This window comes from Pituophis catenifer, unplaced genomic scaffold (genome assembly GCF_029215685.1).
Source record: "Pituophis catenifer annectens isolate HBS135680 unplaced genomic scaffold, rPitCat1.0.hap2 SCAF_10, whole genome shotgun sequence".
NCBI lineage: Eukaryota > Metazoa > Chordata > Lepidosauria > Squamata > Colubridae > Pituophis > Pituophis catenifer.
The window spans coordinates 13,301,376-13,313,504 of NW_027256890.1; the positions used below are offsets into that span (position 1 = coordinate 13,301,376).

Sequence of the window (12,129 nt, forward strand, 5' to 3'; positions counted from 1 at the left end):
CCCTGTTCCACTCTCGTCTTCCATACTCAGACCCGGCAGCCTTCCTCTCCCCTGTCTACTCTGACCACAAAGAAACCCGTTTCTGTCTCCGTTCCAACAGAAAGCATTAAGAAATAAGCCCCCCCCCACCCCACCCCCACCGGCCTCCCACGGGCCCTTTGAAAGCTTCGGAGGGCAACCCTCCATCCTTTCCTGTGGCGGATTCTGCTTAATGAACTTGACTGCGGTGTGAAGGTCTTTGGCGGAAGGCAAGATTTAAGAGGGGCAGCCGGAAGCATCTCAGACAGCCCACCTGTCTGGCTGCCAAAAGCTCTTTTATCTAAATTGGGTTACGGAGTACTACCGAATCATTATTCCTGTGCGTTCGTACAATCCGTCGTCAAGAGAGCCAATACCCTTCAAAGAGCCAGTGAAACCATTAAGGATTGAGAATTTGGGCCACCAGACACCCCCTCCCACCCCGTTCAAATGGAACAGGACGGCCACCCCCCACCCACCGCCGAAGAAGTTAATACAAACGAATGGTGATATTTGGATTTTTAGTTGTTTAAAACTGCAGTCGCCCACGTACCAAAAGCCAAAGTGATGATGATTTATTTATTTATTTATTCCAAACTATTAACGGCGACCTGCTAAACGACGTCAATCCTCTGCCGCAGGGGGTCTGCCGGCAACTTTAAACACTCAAAGAGCCATTTGGACCCGTTTCCCCACAGAAAAGAAAACACCGGGAGCCACAAAGATCCTAACCGGAAGCCACACCGTTTAATTCTGGAGCCGCCCGGAAGTCCGGTATCCTCACCATAGAGTCTCCTCCTAGCGCGGCATCCTTTTTCCTCTACCTGTCCTAACTGAAAGCCCTATCAACTGTGGAGCCGACCGGAAAACCCGCCCCTTTGCCATAGAGTCTCCTCCTGGTGCGCTGTGCTTCCCCGCCCCCCTCAACAGGAAGGTCCTCTCAAAATTGTGGCGCTGACCGGTGACAGGGAGCCGCAACAGAGGGATGAAAAGAGCCACATGCGGCTCCAGAGCCGCAGGTTGCTGACCCCCTGCTCTGCTGTAAGGATTCGGAGGGAAGGAGAAGTAGGCTGGGATGACCTTCTGTTTTTATTTTGGAGGACAAAAGGGCACAACAGGGACCATGCTTAATCAAATTCTCTTTTAAAAACATTTTTTTTAAAAAAAAAAAGTGCCAGAGCTTAGCCATATCTGCTTTCTATCAGAGCCACTTTGCAGGTGAGATGAGAAAAGGGCTTCAACAGTGGAAATCCGCAGCTGGCACAAATGCAGAGGTGTGTCCGCCTGGGGAATTCTGGGAGTTGAAGTCCATACGCATCTTGAAACTGTTTTTAAGATTGAAAAGCAAAGGTCTAGAGCAGAGGTGGGCAACTGCGGCCCCTTTATGACCTATCGACTCCAAAAATTCCTGAGCCTGCAGTGAAATCTGGCCGGGAGACTTTGGGCCAATCACCAGGAGTCTGGGAGTTCTAGTCTCACCTTGGGCATGAAAGCTGGCTGGGTGACTTTGGGCCAATCACCAGGAGTCGGTGAGTTCTAGTCCCCCCTTAGCATGAAATCTGGTTGGGAGACTTTGGGCCAATCACCAGGCATCTCGGAGTTCTAATTCCCCCTTATGTATGTGATTTTGTGGCAATCACCAGGAGACGGTGAGTTCTAGTCCCCCCCTTAACATGAAAGCTGTTGAGGTGACTTTGAGGCAATCACTAGGAGTCTGGGAGTTCTAGTCTCACCTTGGGCATGAAAGCTGGCTGGGTGACTTTGGGCCAATCACCAGGAGACAGTGAATTCTAGTCTTACCTTAGGCATGAAAACCAGCTGGGTAAATTTGGGCCAGTTGCCCTCTCACCCAACCTGCCACACAAGATTGTTGTTGTAGAGAAAATAGGAGGAAGGTGTTGGATATGTTCGCCATCTTGAATTATTTATAAATTTGGCCCAAAGTCACCCAGCCGGCTTTCATGCTAAGTGGAGGACTAGAACTCACCGTCTCCTGGTGATTGCTCCAAAGTCACATACATAAGGGGGAATTAGAACTCCGAGATGCCTGGTGATTGGCCCAAAGTCTCCCAGCCAGATTTCATGCTAAGGGGGGACTAGAACTCACCGACTCCTGGTGATGCCCCAAAGTCTCCTAGACAGCTTTCTTGCTAAGGGGAGGGGACTAGAACTCACCGTCTCTGGTTTTCGAGCCTGATTCCTTAACCGTTAGACCAAACTGGCTCTCGGTTAACAAAAATTAAAATTAAAAATTAGCCCGGTGAATTGGGCTTCAGATTCAAAAAGATGGACGAAGGGACAAAGCGGAACATACACATTTCAAGAGATGCTGGTTTGAAACACCAGCTAAGTCGCAAGGGGGTGGTGGGGGGAACGGGGAAGAAAACCCACACAAAGCTTTTCAATTCAATTACCTCTTTTGCAAGCACCAGGGAAACGGTTCTTCTCGAAAGAACACTGATTCATATTTATGTTTATACTTGTAGATTATCGTTCTGTCGCCGAGACATCTGCTTTTTCTTGTACCAAACAACCAAAATTCTTTCTGTTTATATTCAAGGCACCACGGTGTGGGTTAGATTTTTTTTTTTAGAAATGTCTTCAAAACGAGCCATTTATTTCCTTCGGGGAAATGAAATCCTCACATTTTATCGGTTTTCCAGGTTGATGAGCATGGTCAGGATCAGAACCAGGAATGTCCCCCAATTATGAAGCAAGGCTTACCTTGGCTTGTACGGCGTAGGATGCTAGAAGGACGGATGCCTCCGGAGGACAGTAGATCTTCTCATCCAAGATCTGTTTCTTCACCTGAACGAGGCAACAATGAAAACGGTAAGGTGGTGAAGAACCGAGCAGGTGGCCTCCAGTTAAATACCAATTATAATTCTTGAGCTGCCAACCTGAATGTACATATATGTTGTGGTCCGCCAGCAGACTGAGGAGCTGGCAGCGGAGTCGGACAGCGATGAGGCTGAGGAAGAACAGGGGCCAGTCCTGGAGGCTGGGGAAGGCCCGGATGAGGGCTCTGCATCGGAGGCAGAGATGGGGCCAGGGCCATCAGGGAGTGATGTGCGGACTTCGGAGTCTCCAGAGACTGACAGTAGAGAGGCAGAGGAACAGGAGGAGCCTGTTCCTAGTATGAGAAGAGCTGCCAGAAGGCAGAAGCAGCTCAAGCAAAGAGGACAACTCGGGAGTAAGGCCAAGAGATGATTGGCCCCTCCCATAAGGCTTAAAACAGACCAGCAACGGCGTTTGGGCTTTGCCGGAAAACAACGTTGGTAGCTTCGTCTTCTTCTTCATCTACATCTTGTATTTATTTTTGTATCTGGGACTTCTGAACGTTTGCCAAGAAAGGCCTTTGGCAGTTTCCCTAATTGGACCAAGGTTTGCGATAGGACTGAGGAATTTGTGTTGGGAGGAATTTGCTTTAATTTAGTTGAACGACGCTGGGAATGAAGTCATTCTCAGCTGTTCGAATAAAGTTTGTTTGTTTTTTTCACTGATTGATTTTCCTACTACTTACTTGGGCCTGGGTCACAACAATATATTACTAAGCCTCGCTGAACACTGAGGAGTAAACACGCCTCCCCAATTTAATTTTTTGTTTTTTGTAAAGAAATGCAGACTGCAGGGATGTGAGGATGCAACAGGTATGTTTTGGGAGAATATTCCAGTTCTCCCAAAAGAGAACTTCCAAAGAGGTTACGCAACTGTGTTAAAAGGGCATAAAATATGAGCAGATACGTCGTGCCTAAATCAAAATCAAAATTTCCATCCCGGCACCAATTTTAAAAGCAAGATTTTAAGAGGTGGCTAAGGCAGACCAAGTTCCGTTCGGTGCTCCCTATTCAAATCGATTCTACCTTTATTTCACTAATTCTTTTAGCCACCTCTGCTCAGACACGGCTTAACACAATCATCAATCTCATCTGATTCTCTCCGCCGCGAAGAGAGAGCAGATTTCTTTTTTTCTTCTTCCTGCAACAGGATTTGAAGAGTGATCTTGTTCTACTTTCTAATACATATGTAAATTAGAGATTTAATATATTCTTAAGAGCTCTTTAGAAATGCATAAGCGTACCTCTAGGAAAGGAATAAACCAAGCTTGTTTTGGCTGGGTCTATTCTTTTTTTAAAAAAAACTATTTTAATTGTGGTTTTTTGTTTTTTTTAATGCCAGAGAGAATTTGAAATATCCTGGCAGGAACACATTGACTTAAGGAACCGGGGGGGGGGGGAGGGCCCCCCCGAATGTTAGTGATTTTGTTCTAAACTCCAATTAAACTTGGCTTGTATCTATTTTTTAGACCTCAGATAAAACTGAGGCCATGTTATGTGCTAGGTGGCCCAGCGGCTAAGATGCCGAGCTTGTCGATCAGAAAGGTCGGCAGTTCCGTGGTTCGAATCCCTAGTATAGGTCTCCTGCGTGAGTAGGGGGTTGGACTGGATGATCTCCAAGGTCCCTTCCATCTCTATTGCTGTTGTTATTGTTATTATTAACCCAAGATGTTTGTGGATATGTAAGGATTCCACTCCCTAATTTTTCCAGTTGTCGGATTGTGCACTATGTACAAATACGAAAACTGCATACACTTTTCTCCGCGCAGGGATGAAAGCAGCCCTCCCGAGCTCTATTTTCTCTGGCAGAGGGTTGCAGGAGGCCATCACAGCCAAAAACGGAGCTCGGGAGCCCATTTTCGCTAGCAGAGCGCTCGGGCCGCCACAGCGCCCCCAACACAAGTGATTTTGAGCTGGCCACACCCACCCTGGCCACGCCCACCCCAGCCCCCTGAGGTCAAACACAACTCTGATGTGGCCCTCAATGAAATTAAGTTTGACACCCCTGGTTTAGAGGTAATCCCTGATTTACACAACCATAATTGAGAGCAGAATTTCCATCGCTAAGCGAGACCAGGGGTGAAATGCTATCGGTTTGAACTGGTTCGCCCGAACCGGTAGTAATAAAAAAATGCTACCGGTTCAGGCGAACCGGTATTTCCGACTATCAGCTGTGCCGCGCAATTTATATTTCCTAGAAAGCAGGAAATCCTGCAAATCTAAATCGCGTGGCACAGCTGTTCCCCCGCTTCTTAATAAGGCTTCTTAATCCTCCTTTTTCAGCGTTGCGCGGTAGCGCCTGCGGTGTGCATGAAGCGCATTTGGCATGCATTGTGCATGCATGCGTGAAGCAAACCGGTAGCAAAACAAACCGGTAGCAAAGCAAACCAGTAGCAAAGCAAACCGGTAGCAAGGCAAACCGGTAGCAAAGCAAACCAGTAGCAAAGCGAACTGGTAGCAGATTTCAGAGCATTTCACCCCTGAGTGAGACAGCTGGACTTTCAGATTTTACAATCTGAAAATGCATCTCAGGAGGCTGGGCAGGTATCAGATGTCCCCCTTATAAAAGGCCTTACCTGTAGGAAGAACAGGTGCTGGGTGATTTCCTGGACCAGTTCTTCTTCTGCATTCTCTGGGTAAAACTTGGCCAGGAAGTGAAAAGTGACCGGTTCTTCCTTTGGGACATCGTGGTCCAACACCTGCAGAAGGATGAAATACTCCAATGAAACTCTTCAAATCTTTGCAGAATTTCTTTTATTACTGTTGCCTCTCTTCGGCCAGGTTGGTTTGAGGCAGGGGTGGGCAATTGTGGCTCTTTTACAACCTGTGGACTTCAACTCCCAGAATTCCTGAGACAGGTGAAAACTGCGGGAACCTTTAGAGTTGGTTTTCACCAGCCTGTGCCAATAAGATATAGCCAAATAAACTTGTTCTTGTCTCGGAGTTCTGCTTGCTATGGGTGGATTACTTGGCTATGGGTGGATTACCTGACACGTATGGTCTTAATTCTGGTTATGAAGCCCAGCTGGAGGTCCAGACACCCTCAAACCTCTTGTTTTTTTACCACCTGATTCAAACCTCCCTCCACTTTACACCTCTACAGCAAAGTAATTCATGTACCCTGGAAAATCAACTCCTTATCTGTCTGCTACCCAGGAGTGGAAAGTCATCAAAGCGGAGTCAAGGATTTGGAAGTCATGTTCTACCTCTCTCTATGGATCAATACCCATCAGGAAAAAAAAAAACCCAATAAAAGCTCAGCAATCAACACAAGATTCGGGTGTACAAGAACAGGCCTGCTCGCTTACAAGCAATCTGGCATTTTCGAAATGTTTAAAACCGAGTCAACGTTGTGTTATTTTCTGTACATCAACATCACACCCATCAACAAAATGTAATTTTAACGCTCTTCCAGAAGGAAGAGAAAACAGGCTCTCTGGGGAAATGGTTTAAAAAAGAAAAAGTTAAGAGGCACTGAAGTCTGTGCACAGGTGCCATGAAGGTTTTTATACGGGCAGTCCTTGACTTACGACAGTCCATTTAGTGACCGTTCAAAATCACAGCGGCACTGTAAAAAGTGACTTGCGGCCGTTTTTTCACGCTGCAGCATTCCCCACAATCACGTGATCAAAACAGAGAGGCTTGACAGCTGACTCGTATTTATGACAGTCACAGGGATCCCCGGGGATCACGTGATCCCCTTTTATGTGAACTTTGTCAGCACTTCAAACTACATTCGTTCCAGTGCTGACATAAGGAGGAGAAGAGGGGACAGCTGGCAAGAGGATGCTTGACTTTTCACCTACTTATTTTCCCTGAAGATAATATCCCCTAGGAGATGGGTTGGGAGGGGAGACATTCCTGGGAGCTGAAGTAGTAGATATGGGGAGAGTGATTTGGAAGATGGCCAATGAGACGCAGAGAATTGGGGAATGGAAAGGGGAGGTTTGGGGTCAGGAAGTCAGTGTTGGCTTCGATATAATCGGGGAGAGATTGTCGTGCTTAATAAATGAAAGATTTCATCAAAGACTATTTTGTTTGAAAAATGCAATTTATTTGAGACGACATCGAAACCTGACAAACTTCTGATGAGCAAAGTAAACGGAGAAGCCATGATTCACTTAACACCTGCGGCAAGGACAGTCATAAAATGGAGCAAAACCAGGCGTGAAATCCAGCAGGTTCTGACAGGTTCTGGAGAACCGGTAGTGGAAATTCTGAATCGTTCAGAGAAACAGCAAATACCACTTCTGGCTGGCCCCAGAGTGGGGTGGGAATGGAGATTTTGCAGTATTCTTCCCCTGCCATGCCCACCAAGCCAAGCCCTAAGACCCGGTGTATATATATGGGTTTTCTATCAAAGCAACCTGATCTACCCAAATATGGGAAGGAGCATACCCGCTTCCTTTCGCCTTTCAGCCTCAATCCAGGAGCCCTCAGGCAGTCACTTTCACGACTAACTATTTTGTGTTAAATTTATATTATGGCCCAGATTCGAATCCCAGAAGGGTATGGCTAGCTGATGAGAGCTAAATAGCTTGAAATAGATCTATACTTGTCTCCCTTTATTTCTTTGTAAATAAAATTCACCCGACCCACCTCAATCAAAAACAGTCTAGGCAACCATTGCCATGTTTTCTTTGCATAAGAGTTAAAGCTGGTTATTTTCAGATGCTCCCAAAAACACTGACTAATTAGGGAACGGCAGCTGGACAAGAAAGCCACAAGATGCTCGCGGTGACCACGGAAGCCCATTGTCATCGTCGGCAGATGTTTCCAGCAGTACGCTGGGGAGTCTCATTAGTCTGTGCAGACGTGTCCAATTAGAGGAAGTGACATTGAGGGCATTATCCTAATAGGGAATGCCTCGGGGATCAAAGGTCACCCAATTTCGGCTGCTCGAAAACAGACTAAGGTGCGAACCACGCATTCGCTTGTCCTCCAGGTAAGATGCCCAACCCTTGGAGAAGACTTTTGTGATTAGGGTAAACTGACGGTACAATTCTCGGTACAAGTTTTGAGGTGGGGAAATTGGTAAGTTCTTAAATTAGGTAGGCTGTATTTTTTTAAAAAAAAAGAGAGAGAGAGAGAGAAAATGTTTATGGAGATTCTCAGTCCTCCAGGTCGTGCTTGTCCCAAAGGTGTTTTATATTCAAGAGGCCACTGGACTTTCTGGTTTTTCTTTGAAGACGTTTCGCTTCTCATCCGAGAAGCTTCTTCAGCTCCGACGGGATGGTGGGGAATGGAAGGATTTATTCTCCTTGCAGACAGCTGGTCATTTGCATCCTTTTTAGAGGGTCGTTGAGGCCACTTGGAGAGGTTTACCTGTGTCCTCAGGGTCACCTGAGTGGTGCAAATGGTTCCTGTAGTCTGCAATTTTTTCTCTAGAAATCCATTACTATTCTCACCCCATTCAAAAGGTCTGCTGGTTTGAAAGAGGGGTCAAAGAGGCCATCTATGCCCTCTCTGAACGGGTGGGAGGGATACGGCATCATCTATCTCCAGTCTACAACACGGTCCTTTCAGCCGTTCCAAGAAGGCTCCCCACTCATTTGCGCCATACTACTATTACTATTAATCTTCTCATCGTTCCTATCACCCATCTCCTCCCACTTACGACTGTATGACTGTAACTTGTTGCTGTATCCTTATGATTTACATTGATTGTTCCCTAGTAGGATTCGATTGCTTATTTGTACCCTATGACTATCATTAAGTGTTGTACCTTATGATTCTTGATGAACATATTTTTTCTTTTATGTATACTGAGAGCATAGGCACCAAAGACAAATTCCTTGTGTGTCCAATCACACTTGGCCAATGAAGAATTCATTCTTTCTTTCTTTCTTTCTTTCTTTCTTTCTTTCTTTCTTTCTTCTATCTATCTATCATCTATCTATCTATCTATCTATCTATCTACCAGTATCTATCCATATTATCAATCTATCATCTAATATCCATCTATTGTCCATTCTATCTTATCTATCTATCTATCTATCTATCTATCTATCTATCTATCTATCATCTATCTATATATCTATCTATCTATCTACCAGTATCTATCCATATTATCAATCTATCATCTAATATCCATCTATTGTCCATTCTATCTTATCTATCTATCATCTATCTATCTATCTATCTATCTATCTATCTATCTATCTACCAGTATCTATCCATATTATCAATCTATCATCTAATATCCATCTATTGTCCATTCTATCTTATCTATCTATCTATCTATCTATCTATCTATCTATCTATCTACCAGTATCTATCTATATTATCAATCTATCATCTAATATCCATCTATTGTCCATTCTATCTTATCTATCTATCTATCTATCTATCTACCTATCTACCAGTATCTATCTATATTATCAATCTATCATCTAATATCCATCTATTGTCCATTCTATCTTATCTATCTATCTATCTATCTATCTATCTAACTATCTATCTATCTATCTATCTACCAGTATCTATCCATATTATCAATCTATCATCTAATATCCATCTATTGTCCATTCTATCTTATCTATCTATCTATCTATCTATCTATCTATCTATCTATCTACCAGTATCTATCCATATTATCAATCTATCATCTAATATCCATCTATTGTCCATTCTATCTTATCTATCTATCTATCTATCTATCATCTATCTAACTATCTATCTATCTATCTACCAGTATCTATCCATATTATCAATCTATCATCTAATATCCATCTATTGTCCATTCTATCTTATCTATCTATCTATCTATCTATCTATCTATCTATCTAACTATCTATCTATCTATCTATCTACCAGTATCTATCTATATTATCAATCTATCATCTAATATCCATCTATTGTCCATTCTATCTTATCTATCTATCTATCTATCTATCTATCTATATTATCAATCTATCATCTAATATCCATCTATTGTCCATTCTATCTTATCTATCTATCTATCTATCTATCTAACTATCTATCTATCTATCTATCTACCAGTATCTATCCATATTATCAATCTATCATCTAATATCCATCTATTGTCCATTCTATCTTATCTATCTATCTATCTATCTATCTATCTATCTATCTATCTACCAGTATCTATCTATATTATCAATCTATCATCTAATATCCATCTATTGTCCATTCTATCTTATCTATCTATCTATCATCTATCTATCTATCTATCTATCTATCTATCTATCTATCTATCTATCTATCTAACTATCTATCTATCTATCTATCTATCTATCTATCTATCTATCTATCTATCTATCTACCAGTATCTATCCATATTATCAATCTATCATCTAATATCCATCTATTGTCCATTTCATCTTATCTATCTATCTATCCCCTGTGCTGGCAGTGGAATCCTGGGAGTTGAAGTCCATAAGTCTTCCCAAGGTTGGAAACCCATTCTAGACATTCGTGCATTTGAAATCCCTTACCTTCTTGTCGGTTTTCAGCCAGGCTATCGTGTCTTTAATCATGTACTGCAGCCCGAAAAAACCACGTTTCACGGAGTCCCAATGTCCGGCACACCAGGTCGAAGAGGTCCTTTCCTTTCCATTTCACCTGCACCAGGAAAAACAACGTTAGAAAGTTAGAAGATCCTCTTCTCGAACCAATGTTGCCTTCAGTTTGTCCTCAATTCCAGGTTGCTTCTCTCCTTCATTAGTTTCCATCTGTTGTCTCTTTGTCCTGTCTTCTGGTGCCTTTTTTTTGTCTTCTGCATGACAAGCAAGCACCAGAACATAAGACAAGAGCAAAAACATCTAAGGACAAGAAGCAACGGGTAGAAACTCATCAAGGAGAGAAGCAACTCAGAACTAAGGAGAAATTTCCTGACAGTGAGAACAATTAATCAGTGGAACAACTTGCCTCCAGGAGTTGTGGATGCTCCAACACTGGAAGTTTTTAAGAAGAGGTTGGATAACCATTTGTCTGAAGTGGTGTAGGGTTTCCTGCCTAAGCAGGGGGTTGGACTAGAAGACCTCCAAGGTCCCTTCCAACTCTGTTATTCTGTTAAGGCATGTCCGGGTAGAGGAGTAATTTACAGATATATGTCCTTAGGTATGGTGGTGCCCAATGTTTCCAAATGCTTAACAGGAATTTGGTTCGTTCTAAAGGATTAGCAAAGCCATTAACTAAAACCAGAGTCATCCAGAGGGATGCAAGACAAGAAACATTGCTTGGGGAAGGGTGAGGTTGGGGGGTACAATTGCATGGAAACAGAGAAGAAAATGCAAGAGTCCAAGAGCTTGGAAACCAGGCGAGATTCCTCAGCTTTGGTATCACAGTTTCCCCCCCCACCTCTTCAACAGGATCACCTGCAGAGCATCAATATTCATCCCGAAAGGTGATTTAAAAACCTGTTGTGCTTCGGTGTTATTCAATGCCGGGCAGTTGTGATCACACACCGCCCCCTTGCGATGACTTCTGGCTCCACAACGGCAAAGAGAGCGTTCCCGTCTCATGTCTCCTGCCCACCCACCCCCCAAACACACACTCTCTTTGTTTTTCCTCAGGCCCACCCCCGTGCAAATTCTTTTAGACACAAGGCTAAAGAGTACAGGTTGGCCAGAGTCGAGATGGACAGCAAACGAATCCAATCGAATCCATAAAAATAAAAAAAAAGTCTTCGGAAAACGAGGAGGAGGAGGAGGAGAAGAGGAAGGGGAAAGCGAAAGCGAAAGAGAAAGAGAGGAAGGGGAAGGGGAAGGGGAAAGAGAAGGGGAAGGAGGAGGAGGAGGAGGAGGAGGAGGAGGAGGAGGAGGAGGAGGAGGAGAAGAAGAAAAAGAAGAAGAAGAAGAAGAAGAAGAAGGAGAAGAAGAGGGAGAAGAAGAGGGAGAAGAAGAAGAGGGAGAAGAAGAAAAGGGAGAAGAAGGAAGGAGGAAGGAGGAAGAAGGAGGAAGGAGAAGGAGGAAGGAGGAAGAAGAAGGAGGAGGAAGAAGAAGGAGGAGGAGGAGGAGGAGGAGGAGGAGGAGGAGGAGGAGGAGGAGGAGGAGGAGAACTAAGACCAGGAATCTTGGCCCAAAATTCCAACTCTGCAGTAATTTAAGGAGCAATAAAGTCACGGGTTAAATCCTGATCCGAAACCTTCCTAATGGGTTAGAAGAGGGACAGAACTGTAAGGTTCAAGAGCATTCTCACATGCAAAGATGAACCTGCAGGAAAGATGTGGAGACTCTAGAAAGAGTGCAGAGAACAGCAACGAAGATGATTAGGGGACTTGAAGCCAAAACATATGAAGAACAGTTGCAGG

General features: G+C 44.0%; 1 protein-coding gene across 1 annotated transcript in view; it reads right to left on the reverse strand.

Annotated features, from left to right (window-relative positions):
- The window catches only part of NF2 (NF2, moesin-ezrin-radixin like (MERLIN) tumor suppressor), a 60,006-nt gene that overhangs the window by 33,119 nt on the left and 14,758 nt on the right, over positions 1-12,129 (reverse strand). The window contains 4 exon segments of the mRNA XM_070951368.1: positions 2,743-2,826; positions 5,432-5,554; positions 10,313-10,372; positions 10,374-10,439. Coding sequence (XP_070807469.1) covers positions 2,743-2,826; positions 5,432-5,554; positions 10,313-10,372; positions 10,374-10,439 — 333 coding nt within the window.